Genomic DNA, 27,727 nt, shown 5'->3' on the forward strand with positions numbered 1-27,727 from the left:
ACAAACCTGAGGTCTTTTACATCACATATATGCCTGCCTCATGCCACCCAATCTGAAACCTGGGCTAAAGGTAAATTGGAATGTTTACGTCTGGGCAGGCAGGACTCTCGCCTACCGGATGGTATTTACTGCCCAACCGCCTTGTTCAAGAGTTTAACGGTAGTTTCAAGCTTTGCTGTCAGTAATTCCTAATGTAAAGGACCCCAGGTTTGTGTAGTTATGAAAAATACAATTTACTTTAAAAAACTGTGATTTCTTATATCATATGATTCATTGACCTATATTCTCAGTCATTTTCATATAGCATTTATACAGTATATATATTCATATAATAATAAATGAATAAAAAACCATCAAAGAATGGTTGTTTACTTGCTGATTTATGAAGCAGTAGAAGTCAGTTGAGGATGTCTTGATTGCTACATAGAATGCAGACAATAACAGAGTGACAGCTTTAGGTTTCCATCTAATTAAGGTAACTTAAATCTACTGTATTTAGAATTGTTTTAATAAATGTAAAAAGTGGTTATGATTAACTTGACAAGGGAAGCTCTTTGCAAAGTGATATTTTAAATGCATTTAATGTTTACATCTATTTAATAGTCTCATTATCAATTAATGCTGTAGCATGTCAAGAAACCCATGTAATGATAAACATTTAGGTTTTCTGGTTAACATATGTTTATGGCAGGTGATCTTTGGACAGTAAAGGAAAGCATATATTTTTATATATACATCAGATATTGCAATACACTCCCTGAACACCTGAATTAGCCTTAGTTACCCACCAGCCCGAACTATATCCCCGTAACTTTTACCCACTAATTGGGTAATTAACTGTCAGCGTTACCAACGCTTACAGGAAATCTTGTCAAGATGAGTTACCTGAAGCACCATCGGCAATGCTGCTGCAAGTCCCAGCCACGCGACGCCGGGTTCCCCAATTGCTTTCTGTTCGCCTCTGCATGGATGTTTCCTGCTTCAGGCAAACTTTTGGTTATTAGCCCGACCCCCCAAATACTGACTTTATTGATACTGGATAACGACTTGGACCGGATTTTCGCCTTTTTCTCCTGAATTGTTCTGTCACTTGGCTTTGGATTTTCTCTCTCGTCTAGACTTTGGCACGTTTTGGACTCACAATGGATAGACTGGATAAAAAGACACCCCCCTTGGATAGCACAACTGCTTCAACCTAGGCTACAACAACTGCGACCAACACCGTAACTGCTGGAGACGCTGCAACTCACAGATTGTGCACAGCTTGCAAACGGAGGATGAGAACCCTCAAACATGACAGACATTCAGTTTGTATAGTTTGTAGGAAGGTGCAATGTAGCTTAACTTTGAGATATGACGAATGTAGTTCCTGGTCAAAAGATCAAATGGAGGATTATGTCAAGCATAGAAAACCTCTAGCTTCCAAGAGCAAACATAGGGAACCAGCTGCAGAAACTCAGAGTGTAGATAAAGAAGCTATAGAAACGGAGTTATTCAGGAAATTGGAAGATAAATTATCAGCTAGCATAACAAATTTATTTTCTAGCTTTATGACTAAGTTATCAGAATTCAAAGAACAAAATATAGGTGATAGGGAAATAGAAACTAACCGATCTTTTTCAGCTCCCCTGCCTATTCCAGAACCAGCCCTAACGGGTGCCGGGGATCATGGAAAACCGCAAACCTCGAAGGTAGGATCTGCTGGCCCCCCTGACGCAGAGCAGGCAGTGTCAGCAGCAGATTTCCCCCTTTCATAGGATAATGTAAATCCAGAGGTGCATCTAGAAATAGGATTGAGACAGACGAATAGGGATAGTGAGGTAGCAAAGAGTGTAGGAGAGAAGTTGAAGGTGCAGCCTTTTTCGGGGACAGGTGTAATTAAGGCTCCGGGATCTTTGTTAGATCCAGCAGTGGTTCTTTTTCTGGTTGCAGTCTCCTTGCAACAAAATGTTGCTAAATTGGTTGAGGAGGATGTAGACGTAGTAGTAATTTTGCCAGGTTCGGGAAGGTCTGAGGATTTCCCTTCCTCTTCTAGAGTTTCTTTTCCTTCTGGGGATAAATTTTCATTGGTTGGTGATGATTCATTTGATAGGACATTAAATGTAGCAGAATATAATGCTAATTTACTGGGCCTTTCTAAAGCGTATAGGTCATTGGTCAGACAGTGTTTCAATATAGGGTTTTCAAATATCCACGATCATGTAATGAAGAATTTCCCAGAATTCACAAATGATGTGTTGCAGGATTATCAGGGAGGACCGGAATCTGTATATTTTCTTTCTCTAAAATTTATGGCCTCTTTTGTAACCTCAGATTTCTCCCTATCCTCTGTGGCTTCCAAAGCTTCTTCCGCTATTCTTTCTCAACCTTCCCTCTCTAGCCACCTTTCGGGGAACATTCTGGGTGCTTTGGTAGCTTATCCGGCATCTATGCCACTAGCGGGTTTGTCTTCAGTGCCATCCATGGTGAATCCTGTACCATCGCAGGCTTCCAATATAGTTACTGCGGCAGTTGGCGGTGCGCCTGCCACAGAGTTTAATGCTGCAGTTCCGATAGTTTCCGCAGTTCCTCCGGTACCTAAGATGTCTGGTGTTTTGTCTTCTCCTGTTTCTTTGGGTTCGGTACCTCGTAATCTTCCCTTCGAAACCCTTTCAAGTTCGGGGCTAATTGGAACGTTCTCTAGCTGCCCAACATCGTCGACAGGAGCTCCGGTAGTAACTCGAAGTGTGGCTTCTTCTTTTCCTCTCCCTTTGGTTCCTCCTTTTTATACATGCAACTTACCCATCAGATATATACTTAGCTATAGTCTCCGACGTTCCCGACAGAATTTCAAATCTCACGGCACACGCAACAGGTAGGTCAGGTGATCTACCTTTCCCGCCGCTGGGTGGCGGGAATAGGAACCATTCCCGTTTTCTAATCAGATTTTCTCTGTCGCTGGTTCCGGCAACATCTGTTGTTGGTTCCTCCTGCTTTGATTTTCGTTTCTCGCTTGCTGAGGATCTTTTTGGACGGATTTTGGTGACGTATTGGATCTTTGGCTTGGCATACGCTATTGTGGACTGTTTTTTGGATTTGCTTTTTGGTTTTTTCTGTTAAGATGTCTGATATTAATGTTACACCTGTGTTTCGTGTGTGTGTTAGGCAAGAGTGTAAGGTGAGGTTGCCGAAAGCTTCGTAGACCCTCACACTGTATGCATGAGTGTCGGGGAATGATTGTTCATTGGACAATAGGTGTAAGAATGTGAGAATATGTCTGAAAAGGAATGGAAGGTTTTGACTTCTTATTTGAAGAAGCTTGAAAAGGATAGAGCTAGGAAGGCTTCCTCTAGAAGCTCTAGTAGGTCTCGCTCTGCTGAGCTTGAAGTAGAAAATAACACTGTAGGCTCTCCTAATACTTTGGTTTCAGCCCCTTCTCCCTTCACCGAACCTGTGGATTCGTCTTCTGAAATGGCTGCAATGAAGGCGGAGATCCTTAGGATGAAATCGCAACTGCGTGCGATGAAAGAAGGTAAGAGTGACAGTGATGTGTGCAGTGTCCCCAGTGCAGTGGAGGGGGTGTCTGATCGGCTCCGCATTGCTCCTAGGCCTAGACCTCTTCCAAACTCCCAGGACCAGTGGAGGAGGAATGTCGAAAGCTGCAAGGAGGATGTAGAGCATCCCCAACGGTCAGGCGTCCCTTCGGCAGATCCTGTTGTTGTGTCCCAGGCTGCCTTGGATCGCCATAGAAAAGGCATCCTGAGGAAGTGCTTTTCTGCGTCTGACTCGTCTTCACCGAGGCGCGGTTGGAGTTCGGCTGAGGAGTCGCGCCCTCTGAAGAGATCCTGGAAGGCTCCCAGAGTAGAAGCATTGGATTCGAGCCCTGAGCGCTTCCCGGAGGATTCTCCTATCGTCAAGAAGAGAGCGCGAAGATCCCCCTCATCCTCTCCAGTAGGAGTCAAGGAGTCGACGAAGCAGATTTTGGTCGGTCTCCAAGAACAGTTGTCAGCACTTGTGGGATCTCTCGCAAAGGATTCGTCTCGTAGGAAGGCTGATTTTCTTCCCATCAAGAGTTCTAGTAAGCGTCCTTCTTCGATTCGACACTCTTCTCCTGTCAAGCGCCCTTCCAGCAGCAAACTTTTTTCTTCAAGGAGGCGCTCTTCTCCAAGCAGGCGCTCTTCTCCCAGCAGGCGCGTTTCTGCCAGGCGCTCATCGTCGGAGGGAAGCGCCTCTCCTTCCAGGCGCGCTTCTCCTCACAGACGCTCATCTCCTTTGGACAGGCGCTCTTCTTCTGCCAAGAGCCTCTCGCGGGATAGGCTCCCTCCTTCCAGCAAGCACCGCTCTCCTACCAGTCGTTCTTCTGGTAATAGGCGCCCCTCTCCTGGCAGGCTCTCTTCGATGGACAAGAGCCCCTCTCCTGTCAGGCGCCAGTCTGGCAGCAGGCGCCATACTCCTGGCAGGCGCTCTTCGATGGACAGGAGTGCTTCTCCGTCCAGACTTGCTTCTCCTGATAGGCGCTCCTCTTCTTTCAAGCCTTCCTCTCCGGCTGCTCCTTTGGAAGAAGTTTCAGAGGATGAATCCCCTAAAGATGCAGGGATATCAGATTATAAAAGACTGGCTTCTTTACTGATTCAGGAGTTTGGAGACTCTCTTAGCCATGCTGCCTCTCCTTCTCCTGGGTCCTTACGGGATAGTACTAAATCAGCGAAACCCTCCTCTTTTGTCAAGATGCGCCCTATGATCTCCATGAAGAAAGCTTTTAAGGGAGTTGGGGAGTGGATGCAGTCGAAGAAGGAAGCAGGCAAGGCTGTTTTCTCTTTTCCTCCTTCTAGGCTTTTGGGAAAGTCTGGAATTTGGTACGAGACCAAGGAGCCTATGGGGTTGGGTCTCCCCTCATCAGTAGACGCAGATTTTTCATCTCTGGTAGACTCCTCCAGGAGGCTTTCTCTCCCTTCGGTGAAGGCAACTTGGGGAATGTGTGAGCTGGACCATCTCCTCAAGGGCCTTTTTAGAGTTTTGGAGGTATTCAATTTTATGGATTGGTCTCTTGGGGCTTTGGCCAGGAGGACGCAGGACCCCGAATTCCTCAGTATGGATGAATTTGTTAGCGTGTTGTCTTGTTTGGACAAAGCGGTGAGGGACGGATCCTCGGAAGTCGCTGCCTTGTTCGGAGCAGGAATCCTTAAGAAGAGATCGGTATTCCGCTCCTTCCTCACCAAATCCGTGTCTCCTCTCCAGAGGTCCTCTCTTCTATTTGCTCCGCTATCGTCCCATCTTTTTCCCCAAGAAACTGTTAAGGAGATTTCTCACTCCTTATCGGAGAAGGCGACCCAGGATCTTCTGGCTCAGTCGTCCAAGAGAATGAGGCCTGCTGTTCCCTTCGCCAAGAAGGAGAAGATTCCCTTTCAGGAGCCCTTTCGAGGGGGCCCTTCGTCAAGAGCCACATTCAGAAGTCGAAGACCAGAGAGAAGAGGAAGGTCTTTCTCACGTCCTATTAAAAAGACGAAGTGAAAATCAAGTACTCCAGACAACAGTGGGTGCCAGACTGCTGAGATTTGCCGAAGTCTGGGGATGCTGGCCTCAATAGAACAGTTTGTAAAACTGGGCAGGCTGCACATGAGGCCTCTGCAGTATTCCCCAAAGCGAACTGGAACAGAAGGAACCAGCCGGAATCTTTCATTTTCCCCGTCACATGGGAGATCAGAGTGGACCTTCAATAGTGGTTATGCAAAGAAAGACTTTGAGAGGGGAAGTCTCTTCTTCCAGTGAGCCCCAACCTAGAACTTTATTCCATCGCCTCCGATCTAGGTTGGAGTGCCCTTCTGGAGGGCTGAGTAGTTTCCAGAATGTGGTCAAGAGAACAGCAGAGTTACCACTTCAAAGTCAAGGAGCAGAAGGCTATTCACTTGGGCCTTCAGTCCTCCTCAAGCCTAGTCTTGGAAAGAAGGTGGTGGTACATGCAGACAACACCACTGCACTAGCATACATCCGCAAGCAAGGAAGCACCCACTCTTTTTCTCTCTACGAGAAAGCGAGAGACCTCTGGGCAGAGAAGAACCAGGTGACTTTGACCACGCTGTTCATTCATGGGGGAATGAACATGATTGCAGACGAGTTGAGCCATCTCAAGCAAGTACTACCAACAGAAAGGACATTAGACCCCCTAATCTGCAACGATCTGTGGAGGTTATGGGGCAAACCGACCATAGGCCTATTTGCGACTTCAAGGAACAACCGTCACTCTCTCCTCTGCTCCCCAGTCCCGGACCCTCTAGCATGGTCAACAGATGCCATGCTCTTAGACTGTACAGGCTTGGACTTTTATGCCTTCCTTCTCTTCGGGATGATCAGGGAGGTTATAAACAAGTTTGCGTCACACCAGAACATATCCAGTACCTGTACTGTAGTAGCTCCCTTTTGGCCCAACAAGGAGTGGTTTCCAGACCTGATTCGACTGTTGGTGGATTTTCTAAGACTCCTTCCACAAAAACAGTTGCTGCTCAGACAACCCCACTTCCTCAAGTTCCACCAAGGGTTGTCTGCTCTGGCCCTGACAGGCTTCACACTGTCAGGAGCCTCATCAGAGCGAAAGGATTTTCGAGAAAGGCTGCAGAGGCAATTGTGATATTGCAGGAGACTGTCTTTAGCAAGCTCTACCAGTCCAAGTGGACGGTTTTCAGAAGATGGTGTAGCTGCAATAACATCTCTTCTTCTGAAACAACTATAGGTCAGATTGCCAACTTCTTGTTATTCTTGAAGTCTGTCAAGAAATTATCGCTCTCTTCTGTCAAAGGGTACAGGTCGAGGCTCAGTTCAGTTTTCAACATAGAGGCATGGATCTGTCCTCTAACTAGGACCTCAGCGCCCTCATCAGATCTTTTGAGACATTGAAGGAAAGGAGTTCTAGTTGTGTCTCTTGGAATTTGGATGTAGTATTAAAATGGCTCTCGGGTCCCTCTTTTGAACCTCTCCATTGTGTCTTTTTCAGAGACCTTACCAGGGAGACTCTTTTTGGTGGCATTGGTGACCGCCAAGCGGATTAGTGAGCTGCAAGCAATAGACCAAAGAGTGGGCCTCTGCTGCAAGAACAAAGATCGTTTCCAGACCTGCTCCTTTCTTCCCATTAGGGTTTTCTTGGACCAGAGAACAAAAAGATCGTTCCAGACCTTGGCTACCTGTTCATTCACCATTAGTGAACCAAATGGATATTCTTGGACCAGAGGAAGAAGAAAGGCCCATGAGATTAGGGCAGACTCTTTTCCTGTGCTAGCACTCAGATGTACTACCTGCATCAAACAGAGAAGATCAGAGGTTCCATGGCCAACAACTCTGTGTCCCATCTCCTCCCCTAAGTTTAAGGGAACCTGTCTAGGCCTCTCTTGGAGAATGCCATATGAAAGCTTTTTTTCATTTTGATCCTGGGCAAGGATTAAACTCTGCTAGCATTCAGAACTTCTTCAGATTCACTAATGAGGACAACCTCACCTTCAGTTAAAGTTAAATGGCCCATGAGATTACCTGTAGCAGTCTCTTAACAGGTATCTCTGGCCTTATGCACTTGTTAAATGCTAAGTCTGTTTCTTCATTACTTTCCTTAATATTTTGACTAATATGTCCATGTACCCCACCTTTGTGGATGCAGCTAGTCTACTTGGTAAGTTACTTATATAAAAATGAAATTTTATGAAAAATAAAGTTTTATGAAAATTGCAAGTAATTCACGGTCGGACCTTTATCCATCCCAGCATGGTGTTCAGGGCACAAGTGAAAGGAAAGCATCTCTGCTAAGGCTATCTGTCCCAAAAGTCTACCATCTTGTCACCTCCCCTTTTGTACTAAGGGTTTTGAATTTAAGGCTGTCACTGTTTGAAAACCTATTGCAATTACCTTGAAGTACTATAGAACTTTTTTTATCATACATTTTTGTACATGCAACTTACCCGTCAGATATATACTTAGCTATAGTCTCCGACGTTCCCGACAGAAATTCAAATTTCGCGGCACACGCGACAGGTAGGTCAGGTGATCTACCATACCCCGCTGCTGGGTGGCGGGAATAGGAACCATTCCCGTTTTCATAATCAGATTTTCTCTGTCGCTGGTTCCGCAACATCTGTTGTTGGTTCCTCTGCTTTGATTTTCATTTTTTGCTTGCTGAGGATTATTTTGGACTGACCTTTGGTGACGTATTGGATCTTTGGCTTGGCATACGCTTTTGTGGACTGATTTTGATTTTGGCTTTGGTATTTTCTTAAGAATGTCTGATCAGAGTGTTGCACCTGTGTTTCGTGTGTGTGTAGGTCTGATTGTAAGGTGAGACTACCGAAAGCTTCGTAGATCCTCATTCTGTGTGTTCGAGGTGTAGGGGAATGAATGCTCTTTGAGAACACGTGTGTTGAATGTGAGAATCTCACTGAACTGGAATGGAAGCTTTGAACTCTTATGTACGCAAGTTGGAGAAGGATAGAGTTAGGAAGGCTTCTTCCAGCTCTAGTAGGTCTCTTTCTAAGGAGGTAGATTTAGATCCTAACACTCTTCCAGATTCTCCTGTCACTCCAGTTGTTTCAGCTCCTTCACCCTTCACCGAACCTGTGGATTCGTCACGGAGATGGCTGCAATGAAGGCCACGATCCAAGATGCAGTTGCAGATGCGCGCTATGGAAGAAAAGAAAGTGATAAGTGATAGTGATTTGTGTGTAGTGTCCCCAGTGTAGTGGAGGGGCGTCTGACCAGCTCCGCATTGCTCCTAGGCCTAGACCTCTTCCAAACTCCCAGACCCAGTGGAGGAGGAATGTCGACAGCCGCAAGGGGGATGAAGAGCGCTCCCAACGGTCAGGCGTCCCTTCGGGCAGCGCCTGTTGACGCGTCCCAGGCTGCCTTAGATCGCCAGAGAAAGGGATCTTGAAGAAGTGTTTCTCTTCTTCTGCTTCTTCGTCTCCTAAACGTGGTTGGAGTTCGGCTGAGGAGTCGCGCCCTTTGAAGAGGACTTGGAAGGCTCCTAGAGGAGACGCATTGGACTCTAGCCCTGAGCGCTTTCCTGAGGGCTCTCCTGTTTCAAAGAAGAGAACTCAAAGATCTTCCTCCTCTTCTTCTGGTGTTCAGGAGTCCACCAAGCAGATCCTGGTAGGCCTCCAGGCTCAGCTTGCTGCTCTTGCTGGCTCTTTATCAAAGAGCTCTTCTCGTCGGAAGGATGCCTCTCTTCCGATCAAGTCCTCAAAGAGACTCTCTTCTCCCAGCAAGTCGTCTTCTGTGAAGCGTTCTTCTCCTGTTAAGCGCCCCTCCAGCAGCAGGCGCTCCTCTCCTTCCAGGCTCTCTCTCCTGGTAGGCGCTCCTCTCCTTGCAGGCGCTCCTCTCCTCCAGGCGCTCCTCTTCTTGTCAGGCGGATAGGCGCTCTTCTCCTGGTAGCGCCCTCCTCCTGATAGGCGCTCTTCTCCTGGTAGGCGCTCCTCTCCTGTCGCCTCTCCTCGCTCTTCTCTCCGTTGGAGATGCCTCTCCACCCAGGCCCGCCATCGTGAAACGCTCTTCTCCTGTTGGAGATACTTTCTCCTCAGTCAGACGCCCTGCTCGTTCGCCTCGTAGAAGCTCCTCTCCAGCCTCCCTTTCGTCTGTTAGGCGCCCCTCTCCCAGCAAGGGCTCCTCTTGTTCGAGCTCTTCTTCCTGTCAGGCGCCAGTCATCTTATAGCAGGCGCTTCTCTCGGATCATCGTTCTTCCAGTGGACAAAGGCTCTTCTCCTTCTAGGCGCTCTTCTTCTGATAAATGCCCTTCTACTTCTAAACGTTCTCCTCCTCCTTCTGGCCTGGAGTGTTATCGGAGGACGAATCCCCTAAGGATATCAACAATTTCTGATTACAAGAGGTTGACAGCTTTACTGGTTCAGGAGTATGGAGATTCCCTCAAGCCTGCTTCTCCTCCTTCTCCTGGTTCCATGCTCTCGAGCACCAAGGCCTGTAAATCTTCCTCTTTTGTTAAAATGCAACCTACGATCTCCATGAAGAAAGCTCTTAAAGGTTTGGAGAGTGGCTCTCCTCAAGAAGGATGCAGGCAAGACTGTCTTCTCTTTGCCTCCCTCTAGGCTTTCGGGAGAGCAGGAATGTGGTACGAGACTAAGGAACCTATGGGGTTAGCCCTCCCCTCATCTGCTGGCTCAGATTTTCTTTCGCTGGTGGATTCTTCCAGAAGACTCTCCCTTAATTCGGCCAAGGCTTCTTGGGGACTGTGTGAACTGGACCATTTCCTCAAGGGCCTTTTTTCGCGTTCTGGAAGTGTTCAACTTTATGGACTGGTCTCTTGGGGCCTTAGCCAAGAGAGTCTTGAAGAGGATTCAGTCAGTATGGAGGACCTCAGCAGTGTGTTGTCTTGCCTGGACAAAGCTGTTAAGGACGGCTCTATGGAGATCGCTTCCCTGTTCGGCACTGGCCTGCTTAAGAAGAGGTCAGTCTTCAGCTGCTTTCCTCTCCAAATCGGTCTCTCCTTCCAGAGGTCTTCCCTCTTGTGCGCTCCTCTTTCTAGCCATCTTTTCCCACAAGAGACTGTTAAGGAGTCTCTCGTTCTTTGTCTGAGAAGGCTTCTCAGGACCTTCTAGCTCAGTCTTCTAAGAGGATGAGACCTGCTGCTCCTTTGCTAAGAAGGAGAAGGCCCCCTTTCAGGAGCCCTTTCGTTCATCCAGGTCTATTAGGAGGCGTAGACCCTGAGAGAAGATCAAGGCCTTCAGGACTCCTTCCAGGAAGTCCAAGTGAAAATCAAGTCCTCCAGACTCCAGTAGGTGCCAGACTTCTCAAGTTCGCCCTTGGTGGGCCTGGGCACAGAAGGGAGGCGGACGAATGGTCCCTCTCTGTTTTGAGGAAGGGTTACCTCATTCCCTTCTTCTCAAAACCTCCTTGACAACAACTCCGAGGGAGTTATCGGCGAGATACAAGGATCCTGTGCGGAGGCAAGCCCTTCTTCTAGCCGTCGATCAAATGCTAGAAAAGGCTGCCAATAGAACCGGTGCAAGATCTTCACTCCCGGGATTTTACAATCGTCTTTTTCTTGTTCCAAAAACCTCGGGAGGGTGGAGACCGGTCTTGGATGTGAGCTCCTGAACTCTTTTCGTCATCAAAGAAGAAGTTCTCTATGGAGACGACGTCTTCAGTTCTGTCGTCTCTTCGTCAAGGAGATTGGATGGTGTCCCTGGACCTTCAGGATGCTTACTTCCACGTTCCCATCCATCCCTCCTCCAGGAAGTTCCTAAGGTTCATGGTAGGTGGAAGAACCTTTCAGTTCAGGGCTCTGTGCTTGGACTTTCCACAGCTCCCCAAGTGTTCACGACCATTCTCAGGAATGTGGCTCACTGATTGCACTTGGAGGGGTGAGGATTTCCTTGTATCTCGACGACTGGCTAATTCGGGCCAGTTCAAAGAACCATTGTCTGGAGGACCTTTCTCGGACTTTAAACCTGGTTCAATCTCTAGGACTTCTTGTGAACCTCGAGAAGTCTCAGATGATTCCTCAGCAGGAAATTGTCTACCTGGGGATTCTGATGGATTCTCGGGGTTTTCAAATAGTTTCCTCCCTGGAAAGAAGGGAACGCTGCCTTCAAAAGGTGACAGACTTTCTAGGGAAAGACAGATGTTCGGCGAGGAATGGATGAGTCTGCTGGGGACCATTTCCTCGCTGGAACAGTTCGTTTCTCTGGGAAGGCTTCACCTAAGACCTCTTCAGTTCTTCCTGAAAGAATCTTGGGATCGGAAGTCCCAAGACTGTCAGACTCCTTTCAAATATCATCTCAAGTAAAGGAACATCTCTGTTGGTGGTTAGACCCAAAGAAACTGGGTCTAGGTATTCCTCTGCAACCGCCAGCCCTCACCTAGTGTTGTTCTCAGGCGCGTCGGAGTCGGGTTGGGGAGCAACACTAGGCTCGGAAGAAGTGTCAGGCACCTGGGACACAGGATCAGAGGGCCTGGCACATCAACAAGAAAGAACTGGTAGCCATTCATCTAGCTCTTTCCAGATTCAACTTCTGGTCAAGGGATCAGTAGTCCTTGTCAACTCAGACAACACCACAGCCCTGGCTTATATCAGGAAGCAAGGAGGGACTCATTCCTTCTCCTGTACATTGCTGCAAAAGGAACCTTCTGTTGTGGGCGGGGAGAGGAAACATCATTCTCCTCACCAGATTTGTTCAGGGAGAAAGGAATGTGAGGCGGATCTGCTCAGCAGGAAAGATCAGGTTCTTCCCACGGAATGGTCTCTTCATCAGGAGGTTTGCGAAAGGCTGTGGTTCCTGTGGGGAGACCTCATATCGACCTCTTCGCAGCCCATTGGAACAAGAGATTGGAGAACTACTGCTCCCAATCTTGGACCCCAGAGCAGTAGCAATAGACGGCCTTCTCCTAGATTGGGAAGGTCTTGACGGGTTATGCTTTTCCCCCATTCAAGATAATAGGGAGGTATAAGAAAGTTCAGTTCTTCTTCAAAGGGCACCAAGCTCACCCTGATCGCTCCCTTTTGGCCATCCAGAGACTGGTTCACAGAGGTACTGGAATGGATGATAGACTTTTCCCAGGTCGCTCCCTCTCAGGAGCGATCTTCTCAAACAACCCCACTTCGACAGATATCACAAGAATCTTCCCGCTCTAAACCTAACTGCCTTCAGACTGTCGAAGGACTGGTTAGAGCGAAGGGATTTTCGCACAAGGCTGCTAAGGCTATCGCCAGAGCCAGAAGATCTTCTACCTTGCGCCTCTACCAGTCGAAGTGGGAAGTCTTTAGGAGATGGTGCGATCTCAGAAAGTGTCCTCTTCCAGTACCTCTGTAATGGAGATTGCGGATTTCCTTCTTTATCTAAGGGAACAATGTAACCTGGCGGTTTCCACCATCAAGGGATATAGAAGCATGCTGTCTTCAGTTTTTAGACACAGAGGTCTGAACATCTCGGATAATAAAGACCTTCACGACCTTATAAGGTCTTTTGAAACTTCTAAAAACAAGTCCCCTAGACCTCCCAGCTGGAATTTGGACGTGGTCTTAAATTCTTAATGTCTGATAAATTTGAGCCTCCTCGATCTGCCTCTTTCAGGGATTTAACCAGAAAATCGTTGTTTCTTTTTGCTCTTGCTTCTGCTAAAAGATTGAGCGAATTACAGGCTTTGGAAGGTTCTGTCGGCTTTAAGAAGGACTCTGCAATCTGCTCCTTTAAGCCTCTCTTCTTAGCAAAGAATGAGAACCCTTCAAAACCTTGGCCTAGGAGTTTTGAGGTCAAGGGACTCTCCGATCTTTCAGGACAGGAGCTGGAACACACTCTCTGTCCAGTAAGAAGCCTTAAATGTTATCTGGAGAAAAAGAAACAGCTCAGAGGTAACACTGAAAGTCTTTGGTGCTCTGTCAAGGATCCTTCAAGAGCAATTTCTAAGAATGCCCAGGCTTTCTTCATTAAGGATATTATCAAAGAGGCTCATCTTTCTTGTAAAGACGAACATTTTCAGCTCCTAAGAGTGAATGCTCATGAGGTGAGAGCCATAGCTACTTCTCTGGCTTTCCACAAGTCTTGGTCCCTCCAGTCTATTGTGGACTCTACATACTGGAGATGTAACTCAGTGTTTGCTTCTCATTATTTGAGAGATGTTCGTGTTACATTATGATGAAAGTGCTTCTCTCTAGGAGCTTACGTATCCATGGATTCGGTGCTGGGTCAAGGAGCTGAAGCTAATCCTTTTTAGTTTAATTTTTAGTTTTTTTTAATTGTTTGTTGTGTTTTTATGGTCGGTTGAAAGAGAGTGTTGGAGATCTCTCTCTTTTTCATCTCGTATCACTAACAAGGTTAGGCTTGGTCAGGTGGTCGGGTTTGGTTGTTAGCTCCTTGTATTTTTATTATTACCTAGCTCTGTCATGTAAGAGGATAGCCCCCATTGATATGATTCAGGTAGAGGGCTCTGTCTTGTAAGTGGGTTAATCCCCATTGACACGATCCATAACAGGCTCTGTCATGTAAGTGGGTTTTCCCCCCATTGATATGATCCAGAAGGGCTGTCAGTCTTAGGTCACTTCCTCGCTGAAGCTCTTGAGGCATGCAGACTCATAGACAGTATCCATGAAGTCTTCTGCCCAATCAGGTAAGAACCATGGTTTTTGTTTATTCCTACAACATATGTTGTTTTCCCATTTTTAGTTATTAGCTGTCTCTTGCCCTCCTCCAAGGGTGCCAATCAGCTAAGTATATATCTGACGGGTAAGTTGCATGTACAAAAATGATATTTTTATGATAAAATAAAGTTTTGTACATACTTACCAGCAGATATATACGATGATATGGCCCTCCCAGCCTCCCCTCAGGAGACAGGTGGAAGAAAAATCTGATTAGAAAATGGGAATGGTTCCTATTCCCGCCACCCAGCGGCGGGTATGGTAGATCACCTGACCTACCTGTCGCGTGTGTGCCGCGAAATTTGAATTTCTGTCGGGAACGTCGGAGACTATAGCTAAGTATATATCTGCCGGGTAAGTATGTACAAAACTTTATTTTATCATAAAAATATCATTTTTACCTTTGACATAGTCCATAACTTCTTGAACATCTTATCCTTATGGCCTGAGGTGACTGCTTAACAGGTTATGTTGTCTCTAAGTTCCTCTTGGATGAAAAAAAAATTTGCCTAAGGTATTTGGAGGGCATAAGGCTAGAGGTTGAGTGGCTTTCTTTTCATCTTCCTTTCTTCTGTCCTCTGCAAGGCACCAGCCAACTTTGGTATGTGTTGATGGGCCACACTGCAAAATAGACTTCATAATGGGGCATCCAGTTTTTGAGCTTGTGCTGCCATTTCTTTAGGGCATCATTTTGTTCTCTAAAGTTTACTTAGCATGCGATTTCAGACACACAACTCTGACTCAGGACCCCTATCAACCTTGCATCCCTGTGCCAGATTGTATAGCTTTTGTAGGTGGAGATTCAACTTACCAGTCAGCTGAGTGACTATCCTCCCTCCAAGGAGGGAATCTTTACATAAAAATTTCAAACATCTAACTTCCCTGGTAGTTATATATATAGCTTAAGTCCCTGACGTCACGGCAGAATTTCAAAACTCGTTGTTCCCAATCGGTAGTCAGGTGAACCACCTGTGCGCCCTCTACCCAGGTACCTGGAACCATTCCAACTATTCCTCAGATCTTCCCTGCCGCTGTGTCGGTAACATTGATGGAATTTCGCTCGTAGCCCATGTTTTTTCGCAACTTATTTTGGTGAAGTACACTTTGGCTTGGCTTTTGCTTGTTCGCTTTTGGATTTTCTTATAACATATCTGACTTCATCGAGTGTGAAAATGTGTGTGTGGGGATGCAAGCGGCTTGCTAAAGTCTCCTTGGATCCCCACTCAGTATGTCTGAAGAACGGGAATGGAAGACCGGCTCAGAAGAGCCAAGAGTACTGTGTCTCACTCTTCTTGATATAACCAGGGAATAGTTAATTCTTTTCCCCTTGCTAACTATCCTATTGATCCGTCTTCCGTAGTGGTAGTCTCTGAACCCCCAACTGAAACAGGTAAGGACCCAATAAATACTTAATGATTTGTTGGCTGCCATTCAGACCCTGGCCCAACAGGTAAAATCCCTCTCAGAAGACAGGGATAATATGTGATCGATAATAATAGATCTAAACAATACAAGTGTTAATATGTTGTTAGTGCAAGTGCAGTGGAGGGTGCGACCACTCGGTCCTGTTGCGCTCCTAGTCCTGGACCTCTTCCAAGCTCACCAACCCCTGTGAGAAGGAAAGTCGAAAGACGAAGGGAGGCAAGAGGCTTTAGCTACCAGCAGTCGTCCCCTCGAGCGTACCTGTTGACGCTTTCCCAGGGCGCTCACCCTCGCCATAGGAAAGGCGAGGTTAAAGTGTTTTTTCGTCCACCAGTTGCTGTACGTCAACCGGAGGAAGCTTTTGACCGATGTCGCACAGGCGGCCAGTTCTCAAGTAACCTCTAGGTTTGGCGGGACAACAAATGTTAGAAGTCTGGACGCCAGGACGCCAGGAGGACAGGCGTTGGAAGCTTCGACACCAGGGCATCGGCGTAAAACTGGACGCCAGGACATCAGCGTCGAGAGGCTGGGACGCCAGGACTTGAGGTCGAGGAGCTGGACGCCAGGGAGGAAGTCAGGCGTCGTCGGAAGCTCGACTCCAGGGCGTCGGCGTCGAAAGCTGGACGCCAGGACATCGGGCGTCGAGAAGCTGGGCGCCAGGATGTCAGGCGTCAAGAAACTGGGCGCCAGGACATCAGCGTCTTCCGACAGGCTGGGCGCCAGGACGTCGGGCGTCGGGAAGCTGGACGCCAGGAATTCGGGCGTCGAGAGCTGGACGCCAGGACTTCAGGCGCGTCAGAAGCTGGACGCCAGGACGAGAAAGTGTCGAAAACTGGACTCCAGGACGTCAGGCGTCATGAGGCTGGACGTCAGGGCGTTGGCGTCGAGAGCTGGACGTCAGGGCGTCCGATTGTGGAGCGCCAGGGCGTCAGGCGTAGAAATCTGGACGCCAGGACGTCAAGTGTCGAGAAGTTAGACACCAGGACGTCAGGCGTCATTAAACTGGACGCCAAGACATTAAGCTTCAAGAAAATGGACGCCAACACGCCAGGCATCAAGAGACTGGACGCCAGGACGCCAGGCGTCAAGATGATATTTTGAAAGACGTCGCTACTTCTTCCGTCTTCGGAAAATCGGAAGAAGAGAATGATAATATCCCGCATTCTCCTGTGAATCCTATTGTAGAGATTTCCGACGAAGACAATATAAAGGCCATCAGCTTTCATCAGACTTGAAAAGACTTATGAAGCTATTTTCAGTAATTTTTTCCAGAGAAATTTATCCTGACTGCTCCTCGTTCCCCGCCTTCAGAATTTACTCTTGTGAAGGCGTCTAAGAGGGCAGCATTTACGAAGAATGGATACTTTTGAAGGAGAAACAATGAAAGACAGCCTTTGTTTTCCCTCCAACCAAACTAGCTCAAGGTCTAGCGTTTAGTATCAAACTAGAGAATAGTTTGGCCTCGAAATACCTGCCCCTTCCCAGGAAGGAAGATGGGATTATTCAACACGACTGACACCGAAGAACTCATATATCTGATGTCGTGTATGGATAAAGGACTCTGAGATAGTTCCAACGAATCTACTGCATCTTTCTCAGCAGGAATCCTGAAGAAAAGAGCCCATCTTTGCTCTTTCCTGGCTAATGGGGTCACATCCAATCAAAATCAGAACTGATTTATACCCCTTTTTTCCTCTCACCTCTTCTCTCAAGATTTAGTAAAGAGGCCTTTTCATCCTTGGCCCAGAAAACCACGTAAGATTTAATATCTAAAACAGCAAGAAAAGTCCTACCAACGACTTTCATCGCTAAAAAGAGTAAGGCTGAGGCTCCTGTGTTTCAGGTATCTCAGCTCTTTCGTGGTTGGCCCTCCAATAGAGGTTCCTCTAGGGCGGGTAGATGAATGGCAACGAGAAGAGGCTCTACACAGGGAAGAAAGAGGACCTGCCTTTCTTCTCCTGCAGACTGCGGTAGGAGCCAGACTGTCCAGCCTGAGGAGGCCCCCTATAGTAACAAGACAATTAGCCTTTTTTGCCAAATGCAACAACAACAAAGGCAAAGGCTTTATAGCAACAAGTGTCTATGATGTTGCAAAAGGAGACCAGACAGAGAGTTCAAGATCCGAATTCCCCAGGATTCTACATTCGGTTATTCCTGATCCCCAAATGCTCGGGGGGTTAGAGACCGGTGCTAGACGTGATTGCACTCAGCTTTTCTGTGCAATAAACAAAGGTCGCTATGGAAACGACAAAATCGGTTCTAGCAACTGTCGGACAGCATGTCTGGATGGCCTCACTGGACCTCCAGGATGCGTATTTTTACATCCCCATGCACCCGAACTCCAAGAATTTTCTGAAGTTCGTCCACGGGAAAGGTTTTCCAGTTTCGGTCTCTTTGTTTCAGCCTAAGCAGACGGGGATGACGTCTGGCTCTGGAGTCGAGACCTCTCAAGAGCAAGTTACCCAATATTGAGGGACGTCATGATAAAACTTCATAGACTCCAGGTTGTAGCCACTGGAGAAGCCGAGCTCTTCCCTTCCAGCCCCAAGGGTAGCTCTCCTACTAAGAACAAACGTAGACAGTCCTGTTCAGTCAGGATACCAGGCTGCAAGAGCGTGGCGGACTCTGTGCTGCCTTTCGTACATCCTCCTCTTCCTCCTTAGGATTGGTACTCGTCTGCTGAACCCTCTCCACGATCCATTATTGATGATGAGGAGGAAATAATTGCCGTGTCTGAGGCTTCCCAACCTGTCCCCAACAGCAGGAAGCCCCCGCATATAGCTTTACTACAAAATATGCAGCAGACTTTATCTTCCCTGGTACAAGCGTGACAACCAGGCAAAGAGAAGAAGGATAATAGACGTCCAACTAAAGCTTCTAGACGTCCAGAAGTTTAAGACGCAGAACGTAGTGAATGAAACTCTAGACGCTGGATGCAGTGGCGTCAAGCATCTAGGAGTGAAACACCATGACGACAAGCGTCAATGAACCCAAGACATCAAGCGTCAAGGCATTGGACGTCAGGACGTCAGGCTTCAAGATTATTGGAAGCCAAGACGTGGAGGTAGCTCAGGACGCAAGATGCACTGGCATCAAACGTCTAACAAAGATTTTCACAAGGATGATTGCCAATGTAGCAGGTTTTTTTCTTCACTCGAGAAACATCAGAATCTCCTTGTACTTAAACGACTGGCTCCTCAGAGCTCCTTCCCGCACACTCTGCCTGGAGGATCTTCAGACCACGATTTAGGTATAGAAGGAATTAGGTCTACTGATAAACAGATAGAAATCTCAGCTGATCCCATTCCAAAAGTTTTCTATACCTTAGGATGAAGATTCAGAGTCAGGAATTTCGGGCTTTTCTGTCTATTGCAAGGACTGGACAAGCCTTAAGAAAATTTCAGGACTTTATAGACAGACATGCTCGGCTAAGGAATGGATGAGTCTGCTGGGGACCCTTTCCTCGCTGGAACGGTTTGTCTCCTTTGGGAGGTTAATTCTATGCCCGTTACAGTTTCATCTAAATCAGAACTGGGACAAGGAAATAGAACTGGAGACCAAGTGCATCCCCATTTCGGAACCAATAAGGCCGTATTTACAGTGGTGGAACGACCCCGTCAAGCTCCAGGAGGTCCCTTCTCTATATTAGAGAAACCCAGACCTAGTGATGTTATCCGACGCGTCGGACTCAGTATGGGGAGCAACACTAGGGAAATAACAAGTCTCGGGCTCCTGGACCAGAGAGCAGGAGAAGTTAAACATCAATTAGAAGGAACTAACTGCAATCCTTCTAGCTCTCAGGGAGTTTGAACACAGTGGGGAACAGAGAGGTTCAGGTCAACACCGACAACACGGCAGCGTTGGCCTTCATCAGCAAATAAAGGGGCACTCACTCCAGGTCTCTATACGAGACAACAAGAGAACCTCTTCTCTGGGCAAAAGAGAAGAATGTCAAACTAGTAACCCGCTTTATCCAAGGGGAGAAAAAATGTGAGGGCAAACATTCTGAGCAGGAAATCAATTCCTCTCAACAGAATGGACTCTACATCAGGCCGTGTGCAGTAGCATGTGGTGACTTTGGGGACGTCCTTGCATAGATCTCTTTCGCCACAGCGCAAAATGAAGAGGCTGGAAACTTACTGCTCTCCAGTACCAGATCCCGGGCTATATACATAGACGCGTTCCTGGTGGACTGGTCCAACTTGGACGTGTATGCATTTCCCTCTTTCAAGATAATACACAGGGTACTGCAAAAAATTTGTTTCACACGAGGTTACCAGATTGATCATTGTGGCCCTTTACTGGCCGATAAAAGATTGTTTCACAGAGGTTCTGGAATGGATAGTGGACATCCCGAGGAGCCTACCTCAGAGAGTAGGTCTACTCAAACAACCTCACTTGGAAAGATATCACCAAAACCCCCAAGCGCTACAAGTAACTGCCTTCAGACTATCAAAAAAACTTACAAGAGCTACAGGTTTTTTCGAAAGAGGTGGTTGGTGCTATAGAAAGAGTAAGGAGGTCATCCACCATGAGGGTATACAAATCCAAGTGGGAGATGTTTAGAGGATGGTACAAGAGCAACCATGTGTCCTCTTCCAGTACCTCTGTAATTCAAATTGTGGACTTCCTTCTACACCGTAAGAGGAAGCTTAATTTTTCCCTACCTCTACCTTTAAGGTCTATAGGAGCATGATGGCAGCAGTTTTTAGACATAAAACTTGAACCTATAAAACAATAAGAATCTCCAGGACCTACTCAGATTCTTCGAAACTGCTAAGGAGAGAGTGCAGAACTCACCAGTATGGAACCTAGACGTGGTCCTGAGGTTCCTCATGGGGAGTAAGCTCGATCCCTTACAGAGAACATTTTTAAGAGGACCTCACCATGAAAACTCTTTTCTTGTTCAGTTTGGCCACAGCGAAAAGAGTTAGTGAGGTACATGCTCTCAGCAGAATATGGACTTTAGACAAGACAAGGCAATCTGCTCACTGCAACTAGGATTCCTTGCAAAAATGAATACTCATCACAACCCTGACACAGAGCGTTCGAGATTCGAATCTAACGGACATTACAGGGGAGAAGAGAGAGAAAGTCCTATTCCAGGTAAGGGCTCTAAGGCACTACCTAACAGGACAAAGGACTTAAGAAGGAATTCAGAAGGGCTTTGGTGCTCAGTCAAAAAGCTCTCTGTACAGGTGTCGAAGAATGCTCTGTCTTATTTTATCAGGCAGTTGATAAAAGAAGCTCATATGAAAGGTAGCGAGTTGGACATAAGATTCTGAAAGTAAAGACGCACGAGTTCAGGGCAGTTGCAACCTCTGTAGCACTTAAACAGAACAGGTCCAAACATTATACGAAGACTGCTATACGCTGGGTCCGTTTATAGCATCTAATAGTGGGAGAGGGTAATACCCCTGCAATCCCATAAACCAATACCCTTTTTTCTTACTTTGGGATGGAAAATTTTTTTATGGTTGTTTGTGAAGACTGGACGCAGTCTTCCGCACTCATTGGTTTGAAAGTTCCTTGGAAGCGCCTGGAACTAGGGTATTGAGAGGAGGTCTAGTCACATAGAGGTTATACACCGGTTGACAGCCCCTAGAGATTTTTCAGCCCCCTGGGTGGATCGCTGGATCTCTTAAGGAATGCAGACATAATGAGGGCGATTTCATTGAAGTCAGCTTCCTTAATCCAATTCCATAAAACAATACCTTTTGTTCTTGCCTTGGAATGGTTGAAATTTTATGGTTGTTTGTGAAGATTGGGCTCAGTCTTCCACAATCATAGGGATGAAAGTTCCTTGGTAGCGCCCGGAACAAGGGTATTGAGAGGAGGTCTAGTCACATAGAGGTTATACACCGATTGACAGCCCCTAGAGATTTTTCAGCCCCCTGGGTGGATCGCTGGATCTCTTAAGGAATGCAGACATAATGAGAAATATTGAAGTCAGCTTCCTTAACAGGTAGGAACCTAGAGTTGTTTTGCAACTTTAATTATAATTCCAACGATGTTAGCTGTCTCTGACCCTCCACCAAAGGTGTCAATCAGCTATATATATAACTACCAGGGAAGTTAGATGTTTGAAAATGTTATTTTCATAATAAAATAAATTTTTGAACATACTTACCTGGTAGTTATATATAATTATATTCCCACCCTCCTCCCCTCTAGAGACTAGGGGCATGGAAGATCTGAGGAATAGTTGGAATGGTTCCAGGTACCTGGGTAGAGGGCGCACAGGTGGTTCACCTGACTACCGATCGGCGATTGCCGCGAGTTTTTGAAATTCTGCCGTGACGTCAGGGACTTAAGCTATATATATAACTACCAGGTAAGTATGTTCAAAAATTTATTTTATTATGAAAATAACATTTTTTGATTTGTAACTCCATAGAAACAAATACTGTTATACATTTTTAAAGCAGTTTGTATTTTCATTAGGCATACAAACCAGAGAATTTTATTATAAACCCACCTCAACTGCTCCATGTTATCCCTGGTGTCCAAGGAAAGCGCTGCTTATGGTAGGTGAGGGGTTATCTCTCTTTGCTAACCTGCCTAACCATTACCCTCTATGGTTTGTTTACCTATGTATACCTTTAGAAATCTGGCATGTCTTACATAAAATGTGATGGTTTGTATTTCCATAGAAACAAATACCAGGTTTTTAAGTAATTTGTATTTTTATACAAACTAGAGCCTTCTGTCATAATTCCTCATCAGCTACTCTACTGTCTGTGATGCTAAAATGGGAAAGTGTGGTTTATGGCAAGTGAGTGGGCTATTCCCCTGCTCACCTCCCTACCTACCTCCAATTAACTACCTTGTTGCCAAGTTTCAGCAACTGTTTTTAGCTTTCACAGAGTAATACTCCCATAGAAAAGGCCTTTTTTTTTAATATTTATGGAAAGTGCAAATTACATTTAAGATTTTATACACTCTACAGTATTTTTTTAAGTATATTTTTTTTACATATTTTGTATTCATTTCTTTGGAATTATTTTATCTTTAATGTTGCGTGACAAACATAACAGTTAACACCTGTCACATGGGTTTTTTTGACCCTGTATGCATTCTGACCAATAATATACTGTATGCTTGAACAGTCAGATTATACTATGATACTGTGCTACTGTTCTATATATCCTTTGGAGCCTCACTGTCTAAACCCTTATTAGGCAATTACTATGTGATTCACACTCGCACCTTAAGATTTTTTTTTGTAAGAAATGAATCACGCTAATGTATTCATTTGTGTTATCTTCCCCTAACTCTAGGATCTACAGTATGTCAATGACTTGATGTCAAAAGTAAGGGTGGTACATAACAAAAGCACAGGGATGAAAGATAGGAGTTAGTGGGAAAGGATTTTGATATAGAGAAAACATACAATTGTAAGATATATAAAATTATAATAGTGCATGTATTTCTAGGGTACAATACTGTACTTTGGTTGTGGTATATCTAAGCTTTATACAGTGTTTTAGATTTTGGCCTATTCTGAACCCGTGTTTCTATTATAATTTTGGCCTACATTTCAGCTTGAATAAATTTCATCTATATAATTACACAAGAATATTGATCATTGACAACTATGAAATCTTATAACATGTCATAGAGTTAATTTGCCAGTATTTTTTTTTTTATTGTAGAGAGAGGCTAATGCTGGATGTTTGGTCCATCATATTTTCTTTGGTAACTGAGCCAAGGACAGTTGTAACCAACTTTCATATAAATTTTTGTATGCAGTGTTGATTTTACTTTTACAGCTACAATGCAGGCAGCAAGTGTGAAGCATTTATCAGAAGCCTGGTGGAACGAAGCCTGCAAGAAAGTTAAAAATTCTATTGTTTTTATTGACAACTCAACAGCTGAGTGTCTGCATTGGAGTGGTGGGCTGTCCAGATTGGTTGAAGCTGGAGCAAAGAATGTTAAAGAGTTTTCTTCCTTTGAGGTATAGTAAGAGAGTTATCATTTTGTGGTCACACAATATTTAAATCAGATTTTTATATAAGTAAGTTACCCAGTAATTACTTAGCTAAGAGTTTCTACTCGAATGGCAGTTAGAATTCTGAATTCCGCAGTAGTGATTCTTGTGTTTTGTGTAGGTGACTATGCCCCGCCCACTTTCGGGGTACGAAAGAAGAACAACATCGCCAACATGACAATCTGTTTCTGCCACTTGTAGCGTCAGCACCTGGTGTTGTTACAGCAGTTTAGAGTTTTTGGATTCGTAATTTTCTTCCTTGGTGAAGTATTTTTGTGGCCTTTTTGGCCTTTTTTTCACATAGTGACTTTTGGATATGACTTTTCATGATTTTGACTTTTCAGCTAGTTAAGATATGTCCGACACTAGTAGTTCTAGTGTCCGGTATTGCAGTAAAGGCTGCAATACCCGGATAACAAAATTGACCTACGATTCTCACACCTTGTGTTCTGGTTGTAGAGGACAAGTTTGCTCTATTAATTTGACGTGTGACAAGTGCAGGGATTGGGGAGAATAGAAATGGAAAACTTTAATTCTCATTTAGCTAAGTTAGAAGAGATAGCAAGAGGAAAGCAGCTGCTAAAGCCAGTGGGAAATTAGCTAGTCAGGCTTTGACCCCTAGATTGGATAAGGCTGACTTGTCTGTTAATTCTCCAACTGTTAACCCTTCCCCACCTGCATCAATTAATTCTCCTAAACCGCCTACTCCTTCTCTTGGCTCCATCACTTATGAACCCAATCGCTTCACCAGCCTTGAGAATAAGTTTGAGCAACGTTTAAATGTGGTAGTGAGTACAGTGGCCCAGTTAGGGGCATCAGTGCGTGTCCTGGTGGACAAGTTTGAAAACGGTGCTAAAGGTGAAGTGTCAGTGGAGGAGGCTGCTGCTTGTCCTGCTGATTCTCCTAGGCGTCAGTCCCTGCCATACTCCCCGCTACCTAGGAGGAAGCAAACCAGTAGCCCAAGGGAGGTCAGTGGCTTCTGCCCACGGTCAGTCGTCCCCTCAGTCCAGCCTGTTGCATCCCAGGCTGCGACTAGAGACTGCCGCTGGAGAGGCATCTCTGAAGTGCATCGGCTTTCATCAGTTCTGAGGTGTCCTCACCTCGTAAGAGCCATCTTCGTTGCTTCCCTGATGGATCTTGCCCGCTTAAGAGACGTTTCTCGGGTAAAGATCAGTCCCCGCATCCCTTACAAGAGAATGAGGGAGCCTTCCTTCAGTCCTCAACCTTCATGTAGCAAGTGGGACAGTTGGAGCGTTTCTCCTCTCCTCAGCACCAGGAGTGAGGTTGTAGTTCACTGCACCTTCCAAGCAAACAGCTCCAGATTTTGCGTAAGCGCCCTGTTCCCTTTGAACGTCCCTTATCAGCAGAATGCCTTGACGAGCGCCATGAAGCAGACAAGCGCCCTGTAGCAGCCATGCACCCTGACGCGGCCAAGTGCCCTGATTAAGTTAAGTGCGCTGAAGCAGACAAGCACCCTGCCATAGTCAGGTGCCCTGAAGTGGTCGGACGCTCTTTTTCATTGGAGCGCCCTGAAGCTTCTGATTTGCTCCTAGCGCTTGAGCCCCTTCAAGACTCCAAGCGCCCTGCAGCTTCTGATAAGCTTTCTCCTGCGTTGGATCCATCTCTCGAGCCTTTGCAACTTAAACTGGATAATATCCTTCATCTTTTACAGAAGCTTGCAGCACAGACAGCTCCTGAATTAGACTCATGTCTCCAAACTCTTCTGAAGACAAAGAAGGGAAGCAGGACTCGTCTTCTACGCCGTATGCGACACTCCTCAAGTTCCTTCTGCAGCAGTTCCCGGAATTTTTCACTCTGGCCTCCTCTTCCTCTCCAGATTCATCTTTCTTGATGAGCAATTAGCCCATGGATTCAATGAGACTTCCTAAGATGGTGCTTTCTTCTTCATCGTAGAAAGCTCTTCACCAAGTAGATAACTGGCTTTCCAAGAAGAGGGATCAATGGAAAGCCTGTTTTAGTGTTCCCCCCTCTCGTCTCACACGTATGCGGTACTTGCCGTATGCAACGGGAGAAGCTCCTTCCCTGGGAGTGGCTGCCTCCTCCCAGGGGGACTTTTCTTCGCTCATTGACTCAGGGAGTAGGTCGGCTCTCACTTTGGCAAAGACGTTCTTTTCAGCACAGGAGATGGATCATTTGTTGAAGAGTTTGTTCAAGTCCTTCGAGGTGTTGAGTTTTCTCGACTGGTGTTTGGGAGCAGTTGCCTAGAAGCTTCAAGATCTGGCTTTTTTGTGTGATGAAGTCTCACAGCTGTTTAATTTTCTCTCCTGCACACATAATGCTGTTAGAGATGGCTCACAGGAATTAGCTGCCCTTTATGCCATGGGCATGCTTAAGAAGCATGAACTTTGGGTCTTGCTCACATCAAAGGGCGTTACAGCCCCACAGAAATCGGCTCTCCTTTTTTCCCCTCTGGATAAGCAACATTTGTTTCCACAACCCACTGTAAGTGAGATTGCAGTGAGTCTACACCAGAAATCAAAGCAAGATTTGTTGACCCAATCGACGAAGCACCAGAGGGACTGGTCTGCCTTCTCAGTTGAACCTTCATCTCCTCTCGAGCAACCAAAGCCGTTCATGGAGGAAATCAGAGACCACGCTCCAGGTCCCAAGGATCAGTTAGATTTGCTCCCCGAGCAATCAAGATATCTTCCAAATCATCCTCTCGCAAGTGAGAATTTAGTCCTTCATCCTCCGGTAGGGGCCAGGCTTCATCTCTTCTGGGAGAGATGGAGCAAAAGAGGAGTGGATCACTGGGTGGTGAAAGTTTTAAAGGAGGGATACTCTATTCTTTTCAGGGAGAATCCGCCATTGACCAACACTCCCGTCGTATTGACGGCTTACTCCATAGGACTGGAGAGGTATTCGGCCCTATCTGAGGAAGTGTCCTCTCTTCTGAGCAAAGAAACAATAGAAGTAATAAAAAAGGCATACTCGAAAGGATTTTATAATCACCTTTTTGTAGTGCCCAAGGCTTCTGAGGATTGGAGACCGGTGCTCGACGTAAGTGCTTCGAACGTCTTTTTAGAAAAAACAAAATTCAACATGGAAACCATCCACTCAGTTCTTGCTTCCATCCACCAGGGAGATTGGATGATCTCCCTGGACATGCAAGACACTTATTTCCATATTCTGATTCACCCAGGCTCAAGGAAGTACTGTACCTACGATTCGTTTTCGAGGACCGGATCTAGCAATTTCAAGCACTTTGTTTCGGTCTCTCGACGACCCCACAAGTTTTTGCTCGAATGTTGGCTCCTGTGGCGGGTTGACTACATTTAGGGGGAGTGAGTATCATGCTATATCTAGATGATTGGCTAATTCGTTCACCCACAAAGAAATGCTGCAAGGAGGACTTACAACAGAAGGCTATTCTTTTAACCCAGGAATTAGGACTAATAATGAACTTCGAGAAAGAAGTTAAGTATATCTTAGTTCAACCAGACCACTGAGCTGATTAACAGCTCTCCTAGGGCTGGCCCGAAGGATTAGAATTATTTTATGTGGCTAAGAACCAACCGGTTACCTAGCAACGGGACCTACAGCTTATTGTGGGATCCAAACCACATTATGACGAGAAATGAATTTCTGTCACCAGAAATAAATTCCTAATTCTTCATTAGCCAGTAGGAGAGTCGAATGCTGGGCCAACAGCGTGCCAGGCGACAGCTCTATCCACCCCTCCAACGAAGAACTGAACTTCGAGAAATCACAAATGATTCCCACTCGGAAGATTCTTTATTTGGGAGTTCTGGTAGACTCTGATTTTTCGTTCTTCTCCATCACTCAAGAGAGTAGAAGACTGTCTGAGGAAGGTAGAGCAATTCGTAAGACTGGGGAGACTTCAGATGAGACCTCTCCAGTTCTATTTAAGAGCTTGCTGGGATCGGAAGGTGCATCAGGACCGTCATGTCTTCCTGATAACCCCGGAAATAAAGGAGGATCTATGGTGGTGGAGGTCTGCAGACAGACTTTCAGAAGGGAAGTCTCTCGTTCCGGTGACCCCCGACCTAGACTTCTTTTACGACATGTCGGACCTAGGTTGGGGAGCGCTCCTCGGAAACCTGGAAGTCTCGGGGAGGTGGTCTTCGGAGGAAAAAGGGCTTCATATCAACGTGAGAGTTGAAGGCGATGCATCTAAGTCTGCAACACTTCACGACACAGGTACACAACAAGATTATAGCAGTACATGTGGA

The 27,727-nt window shown here is 46.1% G+C and overlaps 1 protein-coding gene across 2 annotated transcripts in view; it reads left to right on the forward strand.

Moving 5' to 3' along the window:
• LOC136850238 (sec1 family domain-containing protein 2-like) overlaps window positions 1-27,727 on the forward strand; it is a 228,561-nt gene that overhangs the window by 4,777 nt on the left and 196,057 nt on the right. For both annotated transcript variants that reach the window (XM_067123901.1, XM_067123902.1), the window contains exon 2: window positions 23,296-23,480. In XM_067123901.1, the coding sequence (XP_066980002.1) occupies window positions 23,301-23,480 (180 nt within the window). In that variant the 5' untranslated portion in view covers window positions 23,296-23,300. The remainder of the gene's footprint in view (window positions 1-23,295; window positions 23,481-27,727) is intronic.

Source organism: Macrobrachium rosenbergii, chromosome 21 (assembly GCF_040412425.1).
Source record: "Macrobrachium rosenbergii isolate ZJJX-2024 chromosome 21, ASM4041242v1, whole genome shotgun sequence".
Classification (NCBI taxonomy): Eukaryota; Metazoa; Arthropoda; class Malacostraca; order Decapoda; family Palaemonidae; genus Macrobrachium; species Macrobrachium rosenbergii.